Below are 25684 nucleotides of genomic sequence, written 5' to 3' on the forward strand. Positions count from 1 at the left end.
GCTCGAGGAAGAAACTTGGACTGAGCAGTAGGCCACTCAAGGAAGATAGCTGGACAGAGCAGTTGGTCGCTCAAGAAACCTGGACCGAGTGGTAGGCCACTCTAGGAAGATGCCTGGACTAAGCGGTAGGCCACTCTAGGAAGATACCTGGACCGTGCGGTAGGCCACTCTAGGAAGATACCTGGACCGAGCAGTAGGCCACTCTAGGAAGATACCTGGACCGAGCGGTAGGCCACTCTAGGAAGATACCTGGACCGAGCGGTAGGCCACTCTAGGAAGATACCTGGACCGAGCGGTAGGCCACTCTAGGAAGATACCTGGACCGAGCAGTAGGCCACTCTAGGAAGATACCTGGACCGAGCAGTAGGCCACTATAGGAAGATACCTGGACTGAGCAGTAGGCCACTATAGGAAGATACCTGGACCGAGCAGTAGGCCACTCTAGGAAGATACCTGGACCGAGCGGTAGGCCACTCTAGGAAGATACCTGGACCGAGCGGTAGGCCACTCTAGGAAGATACCTGGACCGAGCAGTAGGCCACTCTAGGAAGATACCTGGACCGAGCAGTAGGCCACTCTAGGAAGATACCTGGACCGAGCAGTAGGCCACTATAGGAAGATACCTGGACCGAGCAGTAGGCCACTCTAGGAAGATACCTAGACCGTGCGGTAGGCCACTCTAGGAAGATAATTGGACCGAGCAGTAGGCCACTCTAGGAAGATACCTGGACCGAGCAGTAGGCCACTCTAGGAAGATACCTGGACCGAGCAGTAGGCCACTCTAGGAAGATACCTGGACCGAGCAGTAGGCCACTCTAGGAAGATACCTGGACCGAGCAGTAGGCCACTCTAGGAAGATACCTGGACCGAGCAGTAGGCCACTCTAGGAAGATACCTGGACCGAGCAGTAGGCCACTCTAGGAAGATACCTGGACCGAGCAGTAGGCCACTCTAGGAAGATACCTGGACCGAGCAGTAGGCCACTCAAGGAAGATAATTGGACCGAGCAGTAGGCCACTCTAGGAAGATACCTGGACTGAGCAGTAGGCCACTCTAGGAAGATACCTGGACCGAGCAGTAGGCCACTCTAGGAAGATACCTGGACCGAGCAGTAGGCCACTCTAGGAAGATACCTGGACCGAGCAGTAGGCCACACTAGGAAGATAATTGGACCGAGCAGTAGGCCACTCTAGGAAGATACCTGGACCGAGCAGTAGGCCACTCTAGGAAGATACCTGGACCGAGCGGTAGGCCACTCTAGGAAGATACCTGGACCGAGCAGTAGGCCACTCTAGGAAGATACCTGGACCGAGCAGTAGGCCACTCTAGGAAGATACCTGGACCGAGCAGTAGGCCACTCTAGGAAGATACCTGGACCGAGCAGTAGGCCACTCTAGGAAGATACCTGGACCGAGCAGTAGGCCACTCTAGGAAGATACCTGGACCGAGCAGTAGGCCACTCTAGGAAGATAATTGGACCGAGCAGTAGGCCACTCTAGGAAGATACCTGGACTGAGCAGTAGGCCACTCTAGGAAGATACCTGGACCGAGCAGTAGGCCACTCTAGGAAGATACCTGGACCGAGCAGTAGGCCACTCTAGGAAGATACCTGGACCGAGCAGTAGGCCACTCTAGGAAGATACCTGGACCGAGCAGTAGGCCACTCTAGGAAGATACCTGGACCGAGCAGTAGGCCACTCTAGGAAGATACCTGGACTGAGTAGTAGGCCACTCTAGGAAGAAACCTGGACTGAGTAGTAGGCCACTCGAGGAAGATACCTGGACTGAGTAGTAGGCCACTCGAGGAAGATACCTGGACTGAGCAATAAGCTGCATGGTTGAGCGTAAGCCAAACTAAATTATGCAGAGAGATGTACAGCCTGTGCATCACACAGGAAGTGTGGACATTGGTTAAGTAAAGCGCTCTGCTCCAATTTTCTCCTTATACTCCAATTACTATTAGCAGAGGAAGTCCCATTCATTCTTTGTGCAAGAACTTGATCATGGAGTGTTCGGTACATTTCTATCATCAAAAACGTAACAGCTAAGCTCGATCCTGAGTCTACATGTGGAGAGACTGCTGGATCGTGATTAGGAGCAGAGACGGAGACTGTGTTTCATCCTCCCAAAACCCTACCCTCAAGGCTGGGGCGCCAAACTGAATTGTTACTTCCCTAATGTCACCCAATTAGCTCGTTCGGCACAGGCCAGTGATTAAGGCTCAGATTTTCTTGTACTGCTCAGTGCGAAAGCAAATGGTGTATTTAACCAGTTAGAGAATGGTGAGGGGGAAAAAAAAAGCAATTGATCAGAGTGAACGTCATAGATCTCAGAATCATACCAGAAACCTACTTAAAAGCATGCAGCTCTTGGGGCTGGGGAATTCAATGCTATAGATATATATGTGCTCAGTAATGTGTACTTTTAGAAGGAACAATAGAAGGTGTCTTCACTTATGAGATTTTCCCATCTCATATTTTATTTATGCTCAGTCTGAATGCACAGGATGGAATTAGAGTGAAGAAGGTGATTGTTTACTAAAAGCGGATCTGTAAATAAGAAACAGATGATGTGATTTAGCAAGGTGGCCCAGCAATTATTCACAGGAGTGACTGCTTCCCAAGCCTTCATCAATTTATATTTCTAATAACCTTGAAATACACATTCCATTGGCTTCAGTAAGGATCATTTACCACATCAAAATTACATTCGGTAAACGCCGGGGCCTGTTGATCCCCAAATCACATTCGGTAAACGCCAGACTCTGTTGATTCTCACAGCACATTTGGCAAACATCAGTATTTGCCGATTCCCACATCACAGAAGACAAGCAATTTTATTTAAATAAGAACAGTTATTTGGTGGACGTTGGGCAGTGATGGTGAAGGGGAAAGAGAAGTAATTTTGATTGGTACTGTTTTCTCCAGAAAGAAACATCTTGCAAAGAAACTGAAAAACATAGCTGAAGAAATAAATCTTATGCTGTAACAACCATGAAGGTTCAAAAAGGTTAAACAAATGAGGAGCAGCATGACTTATTAGGTAAGGCACCATTCTCTCATATCCAGAGCAGCTTGTTGTTTGCAAGGTTATAAGGCTTTGCAGAACATTTTGTGCTTCTTTGCTCTGAAATGTTGGCAGAATGGGCAAGAGGATTGGAATTTACTGTGGAGTTGCCCCAGGTCCTTACCTCCTGGATCATACCAATGAACTCTGAGAAGGCCCAGTTCAGCTGGTTGAGCACACTATTCAGAAAACTTGCTGCCATTTCAGAATCAGAGCGAAGCAGGTCTGCCATGTGTTGCTGCAGGAGAGTAGAAGGACAAGGTTCTGAGAGGGAGAAAAGCAATGTAGATAGTTAATAGAAATTTACTGAAATTACAAGCATTAGAGGAGTCAAGATCAATGACAATGGTCTATTTGTCAAGCCCCTCAAAGGAGAAATCACTGACCAGATGGATGCAGCCTGATGGACAGTGGTTTCCTGAGTTTCCCATATCATTCCCCCCCCTCCAGACAAACATTATTCTATTTAAAGGTGGACCATGGGATGGGGCCAAGAGTCTGCTCCTTCTGCGAGGCATGAATGAGTTTCAGCAACAGATAATCTGAAACAGGGCAGAGGTGAACAATGTTAGTGGCAGTGGTTTTTGTACTGAGAGGATGCAAGTCAGAAACTCAGCTCAGAGTTGAAGAGAACAAAGTTACCAACACTCTGGTTCAACCTGAGACAGTGACTGGGAGAGGATGGAATCAATGGCAAGGGCCAAAGACAATAGCTTCGGTCTTCCCAATACTTAGCTGCAACCATCGACGATTGGATATCCAACAAGCATTCTAACAGCAGAAAGGCAATGACATTGTAAGCTGTGTCCTCTGGTCAGGCACTGTACTTGTTCATGTTATTTTAATGATTTATGGGTTTGGACCTCCAAGTTCCACTGCACCTCCAGTTTCTAGCTTTAGACCATTTGGAAAGCACCCTGTTTCCTTTTGTGGATGACCTCACATTTACCTGCACTGAAATCCATTTGCCACAGTTTTACCCATTCACTTAATCTACCAATATCTCCACGTAATTTTATGCTTCCGTCAACACTGTTTGCAAGACTGTCCACATTGTGTTGTCAGCATTTAGGATATATGGTTTTCTATTCCATCATCTCAGTTGTTAATAAATAGTGAATAGTTGAGGCCCCAACACAGATCCTTGCAAGACACCGCTTGTCACATGCTACTAGTTAGAGTACATGCCCATTATCACTTTTCTCTGTCTCCTTCCTCCCACTCAATTTCCAAACCATGTCAATAATTTGCCTTCAATTCCAAAAACTTCAATTTTAGCTAATAGTTTCATATGGGGGACCTCTGGAAATCCATATAAATAATATCCATAGGCATTATCCTATCCACTACTTTCGTCACTTCTTCAAAAAATTCAAATCAGGTTTATCAGGAATAGTCTATCCTTTACAAATCCATGCTGGTGCTCTCTGATCAGCTGAAATTTTTTAAGGTGCCCCATCCTTAATTATAGGCTCTACTAATTTCCTGACAACAGATATTAGGTTGATAGATCTTTTATTCCCTGGTTCCCTCTCTCATCTTTCTTAAATAGTGGAGTGATATGTGCAATTTTTCAATCTAAAGTAATTGAGAAGAAGTTTGGAAGATTATAGTTAGGGCATTTGCCTTGTTTTCACCTACTTCCTTTAAAACTCTGGGATGGAAACCATCTGGTCCTTAGGACTTTTCACTCTTTAGTGCCATTACTTTCATTATTGTTAATTTGCTTACATTAATTTTCAAGAGTCCCTGGCTCTCATTCAATAACAGTTTCCTTAGGATGTCCGACATGCGGACCTCTTCCTCCACTGTAAATAGTGAAGCCAAGTAATTATTCAGCATGTGCGCCATTTCCTTATTTTCATTCACAATGTCACGTTTATCAGCTTTCAATGGGGCCACATTACTCCTGAATTCCTCCTTTTCCTGAAATAATTCTAAAAAGCTTTTGTGATAATTTTAATATCCCTTGCACGTTTCTTTATATACTCCCTTTTAGTGACCCTTATTGTTTTATCACCTTTTGCTGTTCTTTGTAACTTACCCATTCGCCAGGATGTGCTATTTTTGAATATTTGTATTTTCTTTTAGTTTTACATTATCTCTCATCTCTTTAGTTATCCATGCCTGCCTTTTTTTGGCAAGTAGAATTCTTGCTCCTTGTAGACATAAAATAGTCTGTGTCACATTAAATTCAATTTTGAACAGCTCCCACTAATCTTCTGTTATTTGACCCATTAACAGATTTGTCCAACAAAGGCCTATATTCACTGGAGCTCATAAGAATGAGATGCTATCACATTAAACCAAGACTCTTAGAGAGCTTGACTGGCTAAGTGTTTGAAGACTATTTCCCTTGGCTGGAGAGTCTAGAATTAAAGGTTATTGTCTCAGAATAAAAGGTCAGCCATTTAGAACTGATGTCAGGAGAAAGTTCTTCACTCAGAGGATTGTTAATCTTTGGAATTTTCTATCCCAGAAGACTGTAGATGCTCAAGGCTGAGATCAATAGATTTTTGAGCATTAAGGGAATCAAGGGATATGGGTCCAGGATGAGGAAATGGAGTTGATGTTGAGGTTCAGCTACTATCTCATGAAATGGTGGAGCAGGTTTGAGGGGCTGTATACTTTACTCCTGCTCCTATTTCTTATATTTTTAACGGTCAAGATTAGAATCAAGAGTGACATAAGGAGAGCAAGGCGTAAGATAATAGATTGGAAAACAGCAAATTATGAAGAAAGAAAGGTGGAACAAAAGAAGGTAAACTTGGAGAAAATATGAAAAACAAAGAGACAGGAAACCCAGAGGGAAACCTTTAAAATCATAATCAATAGAGTTAGAGAAACATTCTGCTAAAAGCCAATAACAAGCAGCTAATTATGAGGCACTGTGGGCAAATAACAAACTAAAGGGAACACTGAATCTAAAAAGGCATATCAGATGTACTTAGATACTTAAGAAAACAAAGACAAAAGGGAACACTAAGAACTTGAGAAAAGAAAACATCAGGACGGCAAAGAGAAATTAGACAATCAAATTATGAAGGAATATAAAAAGAAACAATGAAGTGTTCTTACATTTTAAAAAATGGAAAATTAAAGTACAGATAGGGCCACTAATGGAGGAACAAAATAAATTCAGTTAATGACAGAGAAATGGCAGAATTATTGAATAACTACACCTCAATTTTGAATGGAGGTAGGAAAATAAACACTTATGCTTAGAAAGAATATTAATACAGTTAGAACAGTAAGGGAAAAAGTAATTGTCAAACTAGCAAAACTAAAACAGAATAAAACTCCATATCTATGGCACACACCCATATAGATTCAAGGAAACTAAGGAGGAGATAGCAAAGGCGCTAGTTTATATATACAAAAATTTTGGTGGACAGCTAATGTTGTTCCTATATACCTAAAAGGGAAATGGACAAAACCTGGGAACTATAGGCCAGTCAACTAAATATCAATAATAGGAAAGATACTGAAATTTACAGTCTCTCTGTTCCTACATCCTCTTTAGAATTTGTGCCCTTTATTTTATCTTGAGTCTCCTCATTCTCCCTAGCAAAAGAAATGATAGAAAGTCATCCAGAGACAGAAAATATAACAAAAACTTATCCACACAGATTCTGAACAGCTTAAATAACTTGATAAAATTATTTGAATAGATAATGAAAAGTGTAAATTAGGTTAATGCAGTTGATGACATATATATAGATTTTCAAAAGGCCTTTGATAAGTTACTACACAGTAGGATCATGCCAAAGATTGGGGCATGTGAAGCGAAGAACAAGGAGCTGAAGGAGCAAATTGGCTAAAAATAGAAAGCAGGGAGTAGGAGTACTGGGTAGTTACGCAGATCAGGAACCACTGTTAATCATAACTTAAATTAATGATTTAGATTTAGCAATAAGTAACTATCAACATTTTCAGATACCAGACTGAGGGGTGCAGCTAACACTGAGGAAGAATGCAACGTAATAGATAAAGACGCCAGAAAACCTGCAGACTAGGCAGTTCAGTGACAAATGAACTTTAACACAGAAAAATGTGAGATGATGCATTTTGGTAAGAAAAACAGAGACATCACATACACCTTAGAAAATAAGAAATTGAATGGGAGAGCAAAGGGATCTAGGGATAAATGTGAATGAATATTTAAAAACAGAATCATAGGTCAGTAAAGCAATTAAGCATATAAATATTACAAGGGTAGTAACAGGCACAGTGGAGCCAATTAGGGGTCAAAGGGGGCATATGTGCATGGCGGCAGAGAGCATGGCTGAGTACTAAATTAGTACTTTGCACTTGCCTCAACCAAGGGAGATGCTGCCAAAGTCATAGTAAAAGAGGAGGTAGTTGAGATACTGGATGGGCTAAAAATTGATAAAGAGATATTAAAAAGGTTGCCGGTGGTTAAACGTGATCTGTCACCAGGACCAAATGGGATGCATCTAAAGGTACTGAGGGACTAAAGGTGGAAATTATGGAGGCACTGGCGATAATCTTCCAACCTCCTTAGATACAGAGATAGAGGTAGAGGATTGGAAAATTATGATACGAATGGATAATCACAAATGTTACACCCTCATTCACAAAAGAGCATAATGAACTACAGGCCAGGCAGTTTAACCTCTGTGGTGGGAAAACTTTTAGAGACAATAATCCAGGACAAAGTTAAGTGACTTGGACAAATGTAGATTAATTCTGGAAAACCTTCATGAACTTTTTAAATGCAAATGGTGCTCAACTAACTTGATTGAGTTTTTTGATGAGGTTACAATGATGTTTGGTGAGAATAATGCTGTTGATGTGGTGTATATCCAAAAGTTAAGTGCCACATAATAGATTTGCTAGCAAAGGAGAAGCCAATAGAATAAAAGGAAGTATATTAGGATTGGATATGAAGTTGGCGGAGTGACAGGAAATAGTGTACTGGCGAATAGTTGTTTTTGGAACTGAAGGAAGATATACAGGGGTCAGTTCTAGAGCTGCTGCTTTTCCTAACATATATTAAATACCTAGACTTCGGTGCACATGGCACAATTCCAAAATTTGCAGATGACACAAAACTTAGTGATAAGCTTCAAGAGGAATAGACAGGCTGGTAGAAAGGGCAGACACATGGCAGATGAAATTTAATGTAAAGTGGTACATTTTGGCAGGGAGGATAAGGAGGCACAAGATAAAGGGCACAAATTCTAAAGAGGATGTAGGAAGAGAGAGACCTGGAGGTATATGTCATAAATCTTTGAAGGTGGCAGGGCAAGCTGAATAAGTGGTTATAAAGACATATGGGATCCCAGGTTTTATAAATAAAGGTATAGAATACAAAAGCAAGTAAGTTATGATGGAACTTTTATATAACACTGGTTCAGCCTCAACTGGTGTATTGCATCCAATTCTGGGCACCACACTTTCGGAATGATGTGAAGGTATTGGAGAGGAGACAGAAAAGATTTATGAGAATGGTTCCGGGGATTAGAGACTTCAACATGCAACTATCTTTATATAGCACCTTTAACGCAATGAAATGTCCCAACGTGCTTTACAGAAGCATTATAAAACAAAATATGAGACCAAGTCACAGGAAGGGATATTAGGTCAGATGACCAAAAGCTTGGTCAGAGATAGGTTTTAAGGAGTGTCTTCAAGGACAAAAGCAAGGTAGAAGGGCTGAGAAGTGTCAGGAAGGGTGTTCCAGAGCTGGGGCCCAGGTAGCTGAAGGCAAGGCTACCAATGCTGGAGCTATTAAAATTGGGGATGCACAAGTGGACTGAATTTGAGGTGGTCAGATGTCTTGGTGGGTCTGGGGCTGGAGGGATATTACAGAGAAAGGGAGGGCATGGGCAAGGATAAATTTAAAATCAAGATATTGCTTGACCAGGAGCCAATGTAGGTCAGTGAGCACAGGGGAGAGAGGGACAGGACTTGCAACAAGTTAAGACACGAGCAGCAGAGTTTACAGACGGCAGAATGCAGGTGACCAGCCAGGAATGTGTTGGAATAGTAAAGTCTAGAGGTAATAATGGCATGAATGAGGGTTTAAGCAGATGAGTGAAGTCAGGCAATGTAATGGGGGTGAAAAAAGGAGGTCTTGGTGATGGAATGGATATCAAATGTAACAGCAAGGTTACAAACAAACTAGCTTAATCTCAGGCTGTTACCAGGGAGAGGGATGGAGTCAGTAGCTAGGGAATAGAGTTTGGAGCAGGGGCCAAAAACAATGGCTTCAGTCTACCGAACATTTAATTTCTGCTCACCTGGTACAGGATATCAGACAAGAAGCCTTGTAATTTAGCACAGTGGGAGAGCTGAGAGGGCTGGTAGTGAGGTATTGCTTAGTTTTATTAGTTTTCCTCCAAAAACCAACATTGTTCTTTCAGGTGCAGCACTTGGATGCAAAATAAGTGGGGGCCAAGGATAGGTAGCCAGGGATGCCCCCGTCCCATGAACAAACAAGAAAAAAATCCTTGGGAGGCACCAGAGGTAATGGTACGGGAGCAGGAAGAGAAGCAATTGCAAGTGGCTTTCTGGCTACAATTAGACTGATAAGAATGGGATCAGGTGAGAGCAGTCTCACCGAGCTGAATGGCAGCGGAAAGATATCGGAGGAGGTTTGTCACAGTCGCAAAGGATGTCATTTGTGACTTTGATCAGAACCTTTTCAGGATGTGAGAGCAGCAGAAATTTGACAGGATGGAATCAAAGATAGAGTTCCATGGATGGTGGAAACAGATTTGAAGGTGACAACATGCTCAAGGACTGTGGAGAAGAAAGGAAAGTCGGAGATGGGATGATAGCTTGAAAGGGTTGTTGGCAAGTGGTCATGGGTTGTTTTTTTTGAGAAGATGGCTGCTCACAGCAGATTTAAAGAAGAGGAACAACACCTGAAGACAGAACGGTTTACCTTCTCGGCTAATATGGGGTCCAGGAAGGGTGATCAACAATTTAGTGGGAACAGTGAGTGAGCCTCATGGATAAGTTCAGAATGCGCACAAAGAGAAATAGTAGAGAAAATAAAGATGTGAGTTCAAGGCTTGGGCAGAGGGGAGCATTAATACAAGTTTGTCCATGTTGGATCCCATACTGGAAGGGAGGGATGTGGCAGAGGCAGCCAATCATATTGTCTTGATCTTGGTGACAAAGTCATCCATTAGCTGCTCCTTGTTGGAGGGGAGGTGGACAGGACACAGGAAGGATATTTAAGATGGTCTGCAGTGGAGAAAGGAAGCCTGGAATTATCTTTGCAATCCAGGATAATCTGATCTGAGCAGATTTAGCAGGCAAGAGCAGGACCAAATAGTGTTTCATTTGGTCCAGCCGGATCTGGTGACTGGGGTTGTTCTCATTTGTGAACTGAAGATTGAGAGGAGATTTGATCAAAGTGTTCAAAATCATGAAGAGTCTGTGCATAGTAGATAGGAAGAAACTGTCCCCACTGGTGCAAGAATGGAGAAGCAAGGACGCTGATTTAAGATGAAAAGGCAAAAGTGATGGCAACATGAGGAGAAATGTTTTTTACATAATGTGTGATTAGGATATGTAATTCATTGCCTGGTGGGGTAGTGGAGGCAGATGCAATCGTGGCTTTCAAAACAGAATTGGATAAGCACCTGAAGAGACAAGATTTTTAGGGCTACAGGGTAAAGGCAGGTACGGGCCTATGCGAGTTGTTCAAGTGGAGAGCCTCCTTCTATGTCATAACCATTCTGTGATTTGATTACACGATTCAAGGAGATAAGTGGGAATGGGGTGAGAGAACAGGAGGCTGAAACAAGAAGGGGATTGCTTAGGATTTGGGTTAGAGGGAAAGGGAAGTGGGATGCGGGATGCATGGGTAACACAGAGGGAAGCCATGGGCTTGCTTCCACAGGAGTAATGCCTGAGCTGAGGCAGTGACAGGAGAGAAGGTAGGCAGATCAATAATACAAGTTGGAGTTAGCGGTCATGGAGTAGCTAGACATTTAAAGACAAAAGTTGGCATAGCATGGAAAGGGGAAGGTTACTGATTGGATACTGATCACAAAGAGCCTTTGATGTGGGAAGCCTCATTGAGATATTAAAGTGGGCTCTAATTACATAGTGCTGAAATCTCTTGGTGCAATGATGTCTTGACTAAGGAAGGTATGAAAGTGGGCTCTGATGACTAGGTGCAGATAAATTGATTTCACCACTCCAAAAACACTGGTTTTTGAAAACAATATTTACAATCACATTTGTTTTTATTTTTTCACGGGATGTGGGCATTGCTGGCTAGGCCAGCATTTATTGCCCATCCCTAATTGTCCTTGATAAGGTGGTGGTGTGCCCTCTGAACAGGTCTTCATAAATAACACACAGTTGTATGACACAATGATTTCAACAAGATATGTCACTTCCAAGCGCACACAGTTTCTGATTGGTGTGGAACTTGAACAATCCAAGACCACAGAACTCGATGTCCACCGCCTCCCTTCCACCACCGTGAACTGTGGCTGTAGTATGCATGAACTACAGGGTGCACTGTAAGAACACACCAAGCTCACTCTTTTTTAAATTTATTTCTGGGATGTGGGCATTGCTGACTAGGCCAGCATTTGTTGCCCATCACCAATTGTCCTAGAGAAGGGGATGGTGAGCGGTCTTCTTGAACCGCTGCAATCCATTTGGTGTAGGTACACCAACAGTGCTGTTAGGGAGTTCCAAGATTTTGATCCAGCTTCAGTGAAGGAACAGCAATATATTCCAAGTCTGGATTGTGTGCACCTTGGAAGGGAACTTGCAAGTGGTGGTGTTCCCAATTGCCTATTTCCCTCGTTCCTCTTGGCAGTGTAGGTCGCGGGTTTGGAAGGTGTTGTTGAAGGAGATTGGCAAGTTGCTGCAGCGCATCTTGTAGATGGTACACACTACTGCCACGGTGTGCCTGTGGTGGAGTGAATAAATGTTTAAAGTAGTGGATGGGGTACCATTCACGTGGGCTGCTTTGTGATGGTGTCAAGCTTCTTGAATGATGTTGCAGCTGCACTCGTCCAGGCAAGTGGAGAGTATTCCATCACACTCCTGACTTGTATCTTGTAGATGGTGGGCGTCACCACATTTGGGGAGTCAGGAGGTGAGTAACTCACCACAGGATTCCTAGCCTCTGACCTGCTCTTGTAGCCACAGTATTTATATAACTGGTGCAGTTAAATTTCTGGTCAATAGTAACCCCCAGGATGTTGATAGTGGGGATTCAGCAATGATAATGCCTTTGAATGTCAAGGGGAGATTCTCTCTTGTCAGAAATGGTCATTGCCTGTCACATGTATGATGCTGAATGTTACTTGCCACATATCATTCCAAGCCTGAATATTGCCCAGGTCTTGCTGCATACTGGCATGTACTGCTTCAGTATCTGAAGAGTTGCGAATGGAACTGAACACTGTCCATCATCAATGAGCATCCTCACTTCAGACCTTTTGATAGAGGGAAGGTTTTTGATGAAGCAGCTGAAAATAGTTGGGCCTAGGACACAACCCTGAAGAACTCCTGCAGCAACGTCCTGAAGTTGAGATGATTGGTCTCCGACAATTACAGCCATGCTCCTTTGCGCTAGGTATGCCTCCAACCAGTGGAGAGCTTGCCCCCCACCCCGTTTCCCACTGACTTCAATATTACAAGGACTCCTTAATGTTGTACTCAGTCAAATGCTGCCTTGATGTTAAGGGCAGTCACTCTCACCTCACCTTTGCAGTTCAGCTCATTTGTTCTTGTTTGGACCAAGGATAAAGTCAGAAGCCGAATGCTTCTGGTGGAACCCAAACTGACCATCAGCTAGCAGGTTATTGCTGAGTTAAGTGTTGGTTAATAGCGGTATCAACAACACCTTCCATTATTTTGCTGAAGACAGAGTGATGGAGCAATAACTGGCTGGACTGAATTTGTCCTGATTTTTGTGGATAGCACAAGACTAGGCAATTTTCTATATTGCTGGGTAGATGCCATTGTTGTAGCTATGCTGGAACAGCTTAGCTTAGGGATGGGTTAACTCTGGAGCACAAGTCTTTAGTGCTACAGCTGAGATGTTGTCAGGGTCCATAATCTTTGCTGTGTCTAGCACCTTCAGTCATTTCTCAACATCACACAGGTGAATAGAATTGGTTGAAGTCTGGCACCTGTGATTCTGGGGACCTTAGATGGAGGGTGGAATGGATGGTGATGGTACTGACAGGACATATCCATGGATGGTGATGGAGCAGTTTGCGACATCGGCTGAAAGGTATGATTCGTTGAGTACGACTATGTCAGTCTGATTCTTGACTGGTCTGAGATAGCTCTCCTAACTTTGGTACAAGTTCTTAGCTGTTAGTGAGGATGAACTTGCAGGGTTGGCATGGAAGGGTGGGTCCTTATTTAACTTTCCTGCAGCAGTTTGATAAACTGAATGGCTCAATAGGCCATTTAAGAGTCAACCACATTGCTGTGGATCTGGAGTCACATGTAGGCCAGACCAGTTAGGGACTGCATTTGTGAACCAGATGGGCTGTGACAATCCGGTAGTTCAGCTGCATAGCCCAGCCCTGCAGTGCCTATAACCTAGAAAGACATGACCAGAAATGTTGTGGGCACACCATTACCTCCTTGTCATGTACTATGCTGATTTAGGCTCATATCTCTGTAAATTGTGGAATTCTCTGCCCAACACCTTTGTGAGAGCCCCATTACTACAAGGATTGTAGAGGTTCAGTGAAAAGGTCCACTTTCTTAGGGCGTCAAGGGCTGAGCAACAATCTTGGCCTTGCCAGGATCTCTCTCACCTTGTGAACAAGAAAGAAAAATTTTGCAAAAGCACTGCTATACAGGAGCCTGGGCAATAACACTTGATCTATGTTAAATCTGCTACCCAAACTCTCCATCAGAGAAGTTTTGTACCGAAGAGAGGAGCTTCGCAATATTTACCTGATGTCCTTGTTGACTCTTTTCTATATGGTAACATGCTTGAAGAAAGATGGATAACCTGGTTTGGAAAGGTTGTTGAAGAGTACAATGTGGGGGTGATTTAGTTTAATTGACTAAAAATGACTCTGAAGGGTGCTCTAAGTGAGGATTGCACAGTTTAATGCCACGTGACAATGGTCTGCATAGCAACCAGCATCAGGTGGGTTACATTTCCAGAAGAAATTATCAGCAACATTGTGAAGGTAAGAAGCTGGAGCATGATGCTGTATTTCACAGGCACTGCACAAATTCTTGCTGATGGTTAGTTTTGAGTCAAGGTTGTAGTTATGAGGAATATAATGCTGCATTAAAATAACGTCCCTTTACAGTCAGCAAGTGGGATGATTCCAACAGGAATCGCACACAATGGCTGAATCCCATGTATTTTAGTTAAGCATACAGCCCCCATCGTTGAGCAGCATCTTTTGATGAGCACAGCACATTGAAAATATTAACGGCACTGCTCTTTTCACCATCTGTGAGCAGAAACCAGTGATTCTGACTCACTGACACACTATTGAAACCCACAATGCATGCAAAATTCCAAAATGATACTGCATGCAAATAGGAAACAGAGGCTTTTAAAATGACTGACTGCAGCTTTACTGAGCTCATTGGACAGATGCCTTACCTGCTGAGGTTCCAAATCCCATAAAACAAAGGTTTGCCTTTCAGGTAGAGCAGTAGTAGGGCACTAACAGTTGGGAGCAGTGCCACTGAGTTAAGTAAAGGGAAATAAATCAACTGTATTGATTGCTGATCATTGAGCCCTACAGGGGGCCCCGGGGCAGTGGGGGGATAGACTTGCACTCATGTAGAGATGATGTTTCTCAGAAACATTCCAAAACTGCCCTTGAATGAATTACATTGTAATCACTTATGTCGGCAAACATGGCAGGCATTTTAAAAAATATTATTCATTGGATTTAGGCACTGCTAGCAAGGCCAACTTTTATTGCCCATCTCTACTTGGCTCTTAACTGAGTGGCTTGCTAGGCCATTTTAGAAAGCAGTTATGACTCAAACACATTGTTGTGAATTTGGAGTCATAAGGAGGCCAGGCCAGGCAAGGATGGAGGATTTCCTTCCCTAAAGTGAATCAGATGCTTTTTTTTTTGGCAGTCTGGTTGTTGTGTGGTCACTATCACTGACACTAGCTTTTTATTCCAGGTTTTTAAAAATGTTATCGACTTAATTTAAATTCTCCAGCTGCCTTAGTGGCATCGAAATGCATGCCTCTGGATTGATCACTATGCTACCATTCCCCTGATCTAACTTAAGTAGACGGAAAAATGTTGAGCAGAACATTGGAAAACCTGCCTCAAAATTAACCGTTAGACCTTAAAAGCCCAACCTGATTAGATTGACAGGACCTTGATATACAAGCTCATCTGATAGACGACATTGCCAAAAGTGCAGCACTCCAACAGTACTAAACTGAAGTGGATGTCCATTTTTAAAAAAATTTATTCATTCATGGGATGTGGGTGTCCCTGGCTAGGCCCATTCATTGCCCTTCCCTAACTGTCCTTGAAAAGGTAGTGGTGAGCTGCATTCTTGAAACACTGCAGTCCAGGTGGTGTGTGTGTGATGTTGCAGTCCAGGTGGTGTGTGTGTGATGTTGCAGTCCAGGTGGTGTGTGTGTGATGTTGCAGTCCAGGTGGTGTGTGTGTGATGTTACATGTTCAAATCCTAATCATCCAACAACAGGACCAGGCTAAGATGGGATGCTTTCCCCTTGCCACTATTAAATATCCCATGGTCATCAATGTCTAGATTTGACCATGAAGGATAATGAGCACATGACATAGGGGGACCGTTTCACTTAAAAAGTCTTCAGGCAAAGGAGAGAAAATTGATTAAGAAATGCTTAAAGCTGGCAGAAAACAGAGTATGCATAAATAGGTCTTTTTCTGATTGGCAGGATGTGATGAGTGGAGACCTGCAAGGGTCTGTGCTGGGGCCTCAGTTTTTTACGATTTACACCAATGACTTAGATGAGGGGAGTGAAGAGATGGTAGCTAATTTTGCAGGTGACAAAGATAGGTATGAAATTATGTTGTGAAGAGGACGTAAGGATGTTGTAGATGGATATAGATAGGTTGAGTGAGTGGGCAAAAAATTGACAGATGAAGTATAATTTGGGAAAATGTGAAGTTGTTCACATGTGAAGTTGGCAGGAAGAATAAAAAAGCAGAGTATTACTTAAACGGAGAATGGCTGCAAAATTCCAAGGTGCAGAGGGATCTGGGTATTCTAGTGCATGAGTCACAAAAAGTTAGTATACAGGTACAGCAAGTAATTAAGAAGGCTATCCTTTATTATGAGAGGAATTGAACATAAAAGTAAGGATGTTATGCTTCAGTTATATAGGGCATTGGTGAGACTGCATCTTGAATAGTGTGCGCAGTTTTGGCCTCCTTATTTAAGGATGTAAATGCATTGGAAGTGGTTCAGAGGAGATTTACTAGATTGAATGGAATGAGTGGGTTGTCTTATGAGGAAAGGTTAGACAGACTGGGCTCGTTTCCACTGGAGTTTAGCAGAGTGAGCAGTGACTTGATTGAAGTATATAAAATCCTGAAAAGGTATTGACCAGGTGGATATGGAAAGAATGTTCCATCTTGTGGGTGAGTCCAGAGCTAGGGACCACTGTTTTAAAATTAGGGGGCGCCCTTTTAGGATGGAGATGAGGAGAAACTTTTTCTCTGAAGGTTGTGCGACATTGGAACACACTGCCCCCAAAGGTGGAGTCACTGAATATTTTTAAGGCAGAGGTAGATAGATTCCTTTGCCTAACAAGAATCTAAGGCTATCGGAGGTAGATGGAAACGTGGAATTCAAAACACAAACAGATCAGCCATGACCTTATTGAATGGCGCAGCAGGCCCGAGGGGCTGAATGGCCTACTTCTGCTCCTATTTCGTATATGATCATACAAATTAGGAGCAAGAGGAGGCCACTCGGCCCCCAAACCTGCTCCGCCATTCAATAAGATCATGGCTGATCTGAATGTAACCACAACCCCAAATTCCTGCCTACTCCCCCATAACCTTTTGCCCCCTTGTTAATCAAGAATCTAACTAGCTCTGCCTTAAAAAATATTCAAAGACTTTGCTTCCACTGCCTTTTGCGGAAGAGCTCCAAAGACTCACAACCCTCAGAGAAAAAAATTCTCCTCATCTCTGTTTAAATGAGTGACTCCTAGTTCTAGATTCTCCCACAAGAGGAAACATCCCCTCCACATCCACCCTGTCAAGACCCCTCAGGGTCTTAAAGCTTTCAATTAAGTCACCTCTTACTCTTCTAAATTCCAGAGGATACAAGCCGAACCTCTCCAACCTTTCCTCATAAGACAACCCGTCCATTCCTGACATTAGCCGAATAAACCATCTCTGAACTGCTTCTAACGCATTTACATCTTTCTTTAAATAAGGAGACCAGTACAATGCTCCAGATGTGATCTCACCAATGCCCTGCAAAATTGAATCAAAACCTCTCTGCTTTTGTAATCAATTCCCCTCACAATAAATAACATCCTATTTGCTTTCCTAATTACCTGCGGTATCTACACACTAATCTTTTGTGATTCATGTACTAGGACATCTAGATCCCTCTGAATCTCCGAGCTCTGCAATCTCTTACCATTTAGATAATAAACTTTTTTATTCTTCCTGCCAAAATGAATGATTTCACATTTGCCCACATTATACTCATTTGCCAGATCTTTGCCCACCCACTTTACCTATGTTCATATGTAAAAGAAATCTACAGCTCCTCTATTCAGGGGAAGGTGTAACCTTTCCACTGATTCAAAGAAAAGCTTCAGGCAGATGGAATGGGATTTAGCTCACTGGGTCTCATGGTGGTAATTTGTACCACTCAGAATATTGACCCCCAAAGCCTGAGTTCAAAACCAGGTTGAGATACCATTGCGGCATCATACTGGCAGAGCAGGAAAATCCCCAAAAACAGTCTGAGGTTCTCTTCACACTTTAGCTCAGGTCAATCAGAGAATACTGTCTCTTTGAGACTTTTTGATACTACAATATTCCTCATGCAAATGCAACTTTTGAAAGTCCAGTAAGGGTAAGTAAATAATACTATGGTCTCAATCAAAAACTAAACACTTAGAACATTAAGAAAACATGAAAAAAGAAACAATTCTGATCTGAACACACAAGGGTCCATGATGTCAGACCAGTACAGAAGGTAAGGTGGGTCCATATTTGACGAACAAGCCAAACATTAAGTGAAACCTTACCTAGGTAGAAATGTAGAAGACTATTAATTGCTGGAACAGTCAATCAATCAAAAATGAACAATATACAATGGTGCTGTCAGTGCAATACCAAGAAGGACAAAGGCAGCAGACACATGGGAATACCACCACTTGCAAACTTCCCTCCAAACCACACAACATTCTGACTTGGAAGCGTTCATTGCCATTCCTTCACTTCCATTGGATCAAAACCATGGAACTCCTTCCCTAACAGCACTGTGGGTGTATCTACATCACATGGTCTGCAACAATTCAAGAAGGTGGCTCATCACCTTCTCCGGGCAATCAGTGATGAGCAAATAAATGCTGGACTCACCAGCAATGCCCAACATCCCAAGAATGAATTAAAAAAGCCGAGTTGTATAGCCCCATTTTAACCCAAATGTTTTTCCAAGGCTACTTTCTTACATGTTAATAGCCAGTCAGCTATCACTGCTTTAAATGGCAACCAGTGAGAATCCAATCTACAGAGGAGAGAGACAAACAGGGGAGGCAGCAAAGAAAGATATACACTCAATCAAAAACTAGTAACTGACAAATCTTCTGAAATCTTCTGGAATATATGCAAAATAAAGAGATAGCAATTCAGAAAAATAAAACTAAAAACAGTGCTATCATTCTCCAGTACCACTCAAGATCACAGAGAATCAAAAATCAGCAAGAAACATGCACACGCCTACCTACACTAGCCAGGAGAATCAGGAGCCTGTGCCTCTGCACATATCAATACCAATCAGGGAGGGTCATGAGCATGAGGCCTCCTCACTCACCCACCTTAGGCCAGGGGCGGTGAGGAGCCTGAGGCCTCCTCACACACGTACAACAGCCAGGGAAAGTCAGGAGCTTGTGGCCTCTGCAAACACCTACACAAACCTTGTCAGGGGCCTGAGGTCTTCTCACACATCTGCAAAGTCCTCCTTACTAACATCTGGGGACTAGTGCCAAAATTGGGAGAGCTGTCTCACAGACTAGTCAAGCAACAGCCTGACATAGTCATCTCATGGAATCATACCTTACAGATAATGTCCCAGACTCCACTATCACCATCCCTGGGTATGTCCTGCCCCACCAGCAGGGCAGAGGTGGCAGCACAGTGGTATACAGTCAGGAGGGAGTTGTCCTGGGAGACCTCAACATCAACTCCAGACCCCATGAAATCTCATGGCATCAGGTCATACATGAGCAAGGAAACCTCCTGCTGATCACCAGGTACTGCCCTCCCTCAGCTGATGAATCAGTGCTCCTCCATGTTGAACACCACTTGGAGGAAGCACCGAGGGTGGCAAGGATGCAGAACGTACTCTGGGTAGGGGACTTCAAAGTCCATCACTGGGAGTGACTCAGGAGCACCACTATTGACTGAGCAGCTGAGTCCTAAAGGACATAGTTACTAGACAGGGTGTGCAGCAGGTGGTGATGGAGCCAACAAGAGGGAAAAACACACTTGACCTCATCCTCACCAACCTGCCTGCCGCAGATGCATCTGTCCATGACAGTATTGGTAGGAGTGACCACCGCACAGTCATTGTGGAGACAAAAGTCCCGCCTTCAAATTGAGGATAGCCTCCATTGTGTTGTGTGGCACTACCACCGTGCTAAATGGGATAGATTTCGAACATATCTAGCAACTCAATACTGAGCATCCATGAGGTGCTGTGGGCCATCAGCAGCTGAGAATTCACACTCAAAACTCAAAACACACCCTGTAATCTCATGGCCCACCCTGTCATTACCATAAAGCCAGGGATCAACCCTGGTTCAATGAAAAGTGCAGGAGGGCATGCCAGGAACAGCACCAGGCATACCTAAAAATGAGGTGTCAACCTGGTGAAGCTATTACACAGGACTACTTGCGTGCCAAACAGCTTAAGCAGCAAGTGATAGACAGAGCTAAGCGATCCTACAACCAATGGATCAGATCTAAACTCTGCAGTGCTGACCACATCCAGTCGTGAATGGCGGTGGACAATTAAACAACTCACTGGAGGAGGAGGCTCCACAAATATCCCCATCCTTAATGATGGAGGAGCCCAGCACATTAGTGCAAAAGATAAGGCTGAAGCATTCACAACAATCTTCAGCCAAGTGCCGAGTGGATGATCCATCTCGGCCTCCTCTGGAGGTCCCCAACATTACAGATGCCAGTCTTCAGCCAATTTGATTCACTCCATGTGATAGCAAGACACAGCTGAAGGCACTGGATACTGCAAAGGCTATGGGCCCTGACAATATTCCGGCAATTGTATTGAAGACTTGTGCTCCAGAACTTGCCTTGCCCTTAGCCAAGCTATTCCAGTACAGCTACAACACTGGCATCTACCCGGCTGTGTGGAAAATTGCCCAGCTATGTCATGTACACAAAAATTAGGACAAGTCCAACCCAGCCGATTACCGCCCCATCTGTCTAATTTCGATCATCAGTAAAGTAATGGAAGGGGACATCAACACTGCTATCAAGCAGCACTTGCTTAGCAATAACCTGCTCACTGATGCCCAGTTTGGGTTCCACCAGGGCCACTCAGCTTCTGACCTCATTACAGCCTGTGTTCAAACTCCACACCTGCCTGGATGAGTGCAGCTCCCACAACACTCAAGAAGCTGGACACCATCCAGGACAAAGCAGCCCGCTTGATAGGCACCACATCCACAAACATTCACTCCCTCCACCACCCAACGTACAGTAGTAATAGTGTGTACCATCCACAAGATGCACTGCAGGAATTCACCAAGGCCGCTTAGGCAGCACCTTCCAAGCCCACGACCATTACCATCTAAAAGGTCAAGGGCAGCAGATAGATGGGAGCATCACCACTTGGAGGTTCCCCTCCAAGTAACTCACCATCCTGACTTGGAAATATATTGCCATTCCTTCACTGTCGCTGAGTCAAAATCCTGGAACTCCTTCCCTAACAGCACTGTGGATGTACCTACGCCACATGGACTGCAGCAGTTCAAGAAGGCAGCTCATCACCACCTTCTCAAGGGCAACTAAGCGTAGGTAATAAATGCTGGCCCAGCCTGTGAAGCCCACATCCCATGAATGAATAAAAAAACAAACACAAAATGAGTTCGCTTTTAAAACTGAGTGGTCACTACTTTCAATCTGAGCCAGGATGTTTGGACTGTTGCCCTCTGCTTTGCACTTTGTGAACTTTGACCATTTTGGTGATATAGACCTTACCTGCAGTTGGTACATGTCCTGCTCAGAATTGAAGTGTCGTCAATTCTGTCTGAATAGCGAACAAGTCCTGCCAAAGCAACTCTTAAGGCTGAACTCAAAAGAGCTGAAGCTTTGACAAAATGGTGTTAACTGACACCAAACAGTGCAAGTAACAGGTTTCCAATGGACTATCCCAGGCTTTGCTCACTTAAAAATAAAGGCTTTGGGGTAGTGGCATGCAAAAATTCATCTCCATAAAATAAAATTTTGTCACCTATCAACACATCGAAAATAAGCCCGGTTACTTTGACTTAGGCAGAGCTTTTCACTTTACCTGGGAGAGAAGGCACTAGTCCCTGTTGAATGAGCTGATGGAAGTAATGCTTTGGCTAGGGCCTCAACCTGCTGTGGCCTGTCGATCCACGATGAATTTACCAGCTTGCCTCTGCCATTTTCTTGTCCAAAAATTTGAAACACCCTGACATAACTCTGGATACATCTTGAATATTGATTGATGCCTGAGATTTCCCTAGTCTATTTTTGTCATTCAAGCTGCTAAAGATTAATCTCCAACATTCAACTTACTCATGATACCAGCCTTACTCCCAACTCCCTTTCCTCTCCAAAGTCCTTGAACCTTTTCCTGACTCCCAAATCTATGTCCATCTTTCCTGCAACTCCATGTTCGAGCTCATCCAGTCAGGTTTCTGCCATTACCACAACACTGAAACACCCTTATCAATCACAAATGGTAGCCTAAATGATGGCGACCATGGTAAAATATCCTTTCTCATCCTTCCAGACTTGTCTGCAGCTGCTGGCAGGGTTGTCTACACTAACCTCATGCAACTGCTGCCCTTGTTCTATGGTTACCTACCCAGTCATAGCCAGAGAAATATTAGCAATGGCTCCTGCTCTGTTACCTCTGTCCCATAGCATCTTTCCTTGGTTCCCCCCTCCCATTTCTCACCTACATGTTGCACAGTGACATCATCTGAAAACACAAATCTTATCCAACATTTAGCATTGGATGAGCAGAAATATCCTCCAATATTAGGAATATTGAAGCCATTATCTTCATCCCCCACCACAAATTCTATTCCCCAGTCACTAATTTCATCTGCATCCCTGGCCAGCGTTTCTAGCTGAACCGAGCTCTTCACAATCTCTGCTGACCTCTTGACTCTGAGCTGAGCTTCTGATGTGTTATCTTCTTGTCGTCATCTACCTCCAACTCTAGAATATCACCCGTTTCTGCTTCAGCTCACCTGCTGCTCAAGCCCTCATGCTTTTGTTACCTCCAAACCATCTATTGCAAAGCTGTGGCCAATAAAAACTCTGCTGCATGTATCCTAACCAAGTCCCATTCACCCATCACCCCTGAACTCACTCCAGCAATACTTCAGTTTTAAAATTCTCATCCTTTTGTTCAAATCCCTCCATGGTCTCATGTCCCCTTATCTCTGTAACTTCTTCCAGCTCTGCAACCCTACAAAAATTCTGTGTTCCTCTAATTCTGGCCTCTTTTGCATCCACGATTTCCTTTGCCCCACCACTAACAACTGTGCCTTCAACTGTCTAGGCCCTAAGCTCTGGAAATGCCCCTTTAAATGCCTCCAACTCTCCATCCTCGTTTAAGACACTCAAAGTTTACCTTTTTGACCAAACTTTTGATCATCTCTCTTGGTATCTCATGTGACTCTTTGTCAAGTTTTTTCTGATGACAGCCCTGTGAAGCGCCTTGGAGTGTTTTAGGCACTATTAAAGGCACTACGTAAATACAACTTGTTGGTGTTGGTTAATGCTCAAAAATTTGAAAGGAAAAGGACTGAGTTTTTAAATTCATCTAACTTAACAAAGCTTTCCATCATTAAAATCTTATATTACATGCACTGGTTGCATGGATTCTTAGCTGGAAGCAAACATTTTCTCAACAGCTTTAGTCCTAACACTGATAATAGCAGTACTGTACAAGAGGAAATGAAAGCTGCAATTATCCTGCCCTTTTATACAGATGCAAATGACTTTGTATGAACAATGCAAAAGTATCAGTACAACTTAGACCGCGAGGCTTGTGCCCATGCCTTGCCTCTCCACTCCCAGCCTCCAATCAACACCAACTTAAATTTTCACTATCAGTAAACCATAGCCTAAATGGTCATCGCTTGAATAGCCACAGTAGGATGTCTGGACTAATTCTGGGCATGGAGTGCAAGTAAAAGTGTGTGTTACCTGTTTGCTAAAGCCCTGTTGCTGTACATTGGCCCATTCCTGTAGCTAATTGGGAATCCTGTTGGCCATAATCAATATAATATAATTGGGTGCAATGCCTTTCCAAGAATGTTTATCACCAAAACAAAAACAGAATTACCTGGAAAAACTCAGCAGGTCTGGCAGCATCGGCGGAGAAGAAAAGAGTTGACGTTTTGAGTCCTCATGACCCTTCAACAGAACTGGTTCTGTCCAAGGGTCATGAGGACTCAAAACGTCAACTCTTTTCTTCTCCGCCGATGCTGCCAGACCTGCTGAGTTTTTCCAGGTAATTCTGTTTTTGTTTTGGATTTCCAGCATCCGCAGTTTTTTTGTTTTTATCTCAATGTTTATCACCAAATGCATTGCACAGTTGATAAAAAATGACACAACTGATCAATGCCAATCATTTCAGTTGCCTTCCCTGTGATAAGCCTCATACTGGACCATCTGGTTCTAACCCAAGAATTGCCTGGCACCCACAACCCTTAACAGGATGCCACAATCCTCCCTGAAAGATCCTGATAATTTGCATGTGAAATGAAGAGTCCTCAAATCTTCAAGCTCTTCTGAGCAATGAGTGCTTGGGTTGGAGAAGGCTGCAGGCTGCTCACTATAATGACAAGATAATCTAGTTGCAGCTCCTTTGGGGTCACTCAGTGTGAAGAGCAATCAAGTTCAGGCAATCAACCCATTGCAGGTTTCACTTAACCCCCGATCAGCAAAATTTAACAACCCAATGGCACGGCACAAACTTGGGAGCACACTACTGCACTGACTGTCAAGTGCTGCCACATTTTTCGTGTGTGAAATACCTGTGTAGATTCCAATGACTTTACGTTATGTGCCTATTAGTGCAAACTGATGTAGAGTTGCTGACTTGACCTGCAGCCATCGATGCATTCACCAATTTATTTTTGCCGCTATCTTTGTGTTCAAAGTGAGAGATGCCAATGAAATAAAACACTAGCATCAAGAATCATCATTCAGCATTATCAGGTCACATACAACATAGTTACGTGCAGAAAAAGCTCACTTCACACTGTCCAATTCAACGTAAGAAGTTATGTAGAGAACTAATTAGTTATGGAGTAGGGCTCCACCTAAACTGCTGCATCAAGAACTCCCCAATCAGGTGAAGTTTCTGTTAGACACAGGGTAAAACTGCCTCTATTCTGTCCCCCACACATAACCAAAATTAAATCAAAAAAGAATACCCACTACAACCATATAACATATGCATTTTTCAAACCTTTTGTGACCTCCAGAAATAAATCTGATAATTTAGCGCCAAATTATAACAGCACAGGGAGGCACAGAATGAAAAAAGATTATTCAAGCCCATTCTTCCCATTAGACAACATACAATTGCACTGTGAAGGACTCTCCCCAATTTAACTGTGAGGGAGCGCAGTGTCCATAGGTAGAGTTTTCAGGAGGAGAGAGCTCTGTGGTATTTCTCTCTGATTCTTAAAGATAATCTAGTGAAACCAGTTCACTTTATCAGGCACATTTCACAAACAAGGTAATATGCAGTTTTCCTCTATGGATGACAGGGTGTGTTGCCTCCCCCTCAACCCATTCCAAACATTCTTCTGCATGGCCCTTCAAATTGTAGGGGAAAAAAGCTTCAACCTCATCAATCTGAGCAGGCGGGGGAGTGAATCTGCATGCTGAGGTGTGAAACAACGGTATACCAAGAAGCACCACTGTAGACAATGAACCAAATTGGTGTAATTTATGAGATTTAAACTACAGAATTGACAACTTGCTGCTCGGGTCACACACATTATTTACCCAATTATAAATTTACAAAACTAATCTGACTGGGTATTGGGACCATCAACATGTGAACTATACATATCAAATACACACACACATATCTCTATAAATTATACATATGTATAAATAATGTGACGCTGGAGATTGTTAACATATATGTGAAGCTCCACAATCACCAGCAA

General features: G+C 43.3%; 1 protein-coding gene across 4 annotated transcripts in view; it reads right to left on the reverse strand.

Moving 5' to 3' along the window:
• LOC121280378 (E3 ubiquitin-protein ligase RNF123) overlaps positions 1-25684 on the reverse strand; it is a 420925-nt gene that overhangs the window by 173257 nt on the left and 221984 nt on the right. For all 4 annotated transcript variants that reach the window (XM_041192326.1, XM_041192324.1, XM_041192325.1 and 1 more), the window contains exon 32: positions 3191-3330. In XM_041192326.1, coding sequence (XP_041048260.1) covers positions 3191-3330 — 140 coding nt within the window. The remainder of the gene's footprint in view (positions 1-3190; positions 3331-25684) is intronic.

The sequence above is a fragment of the Carcharodon carcharias genome, chromosome 7 (assembly GCF_017639515.1).
Source record: "Carcharodon carcharias isolate sCarCar2 chromosome 7, sCarCar2.pri, whole genome shotgun sequence".
Lineage (NCBI taxonomy): Eukaryota > Metazoa > Chordata > Chondrichthyes > Lamniformes > Lamnidae > Carcharodon > Carcharodon carcharias.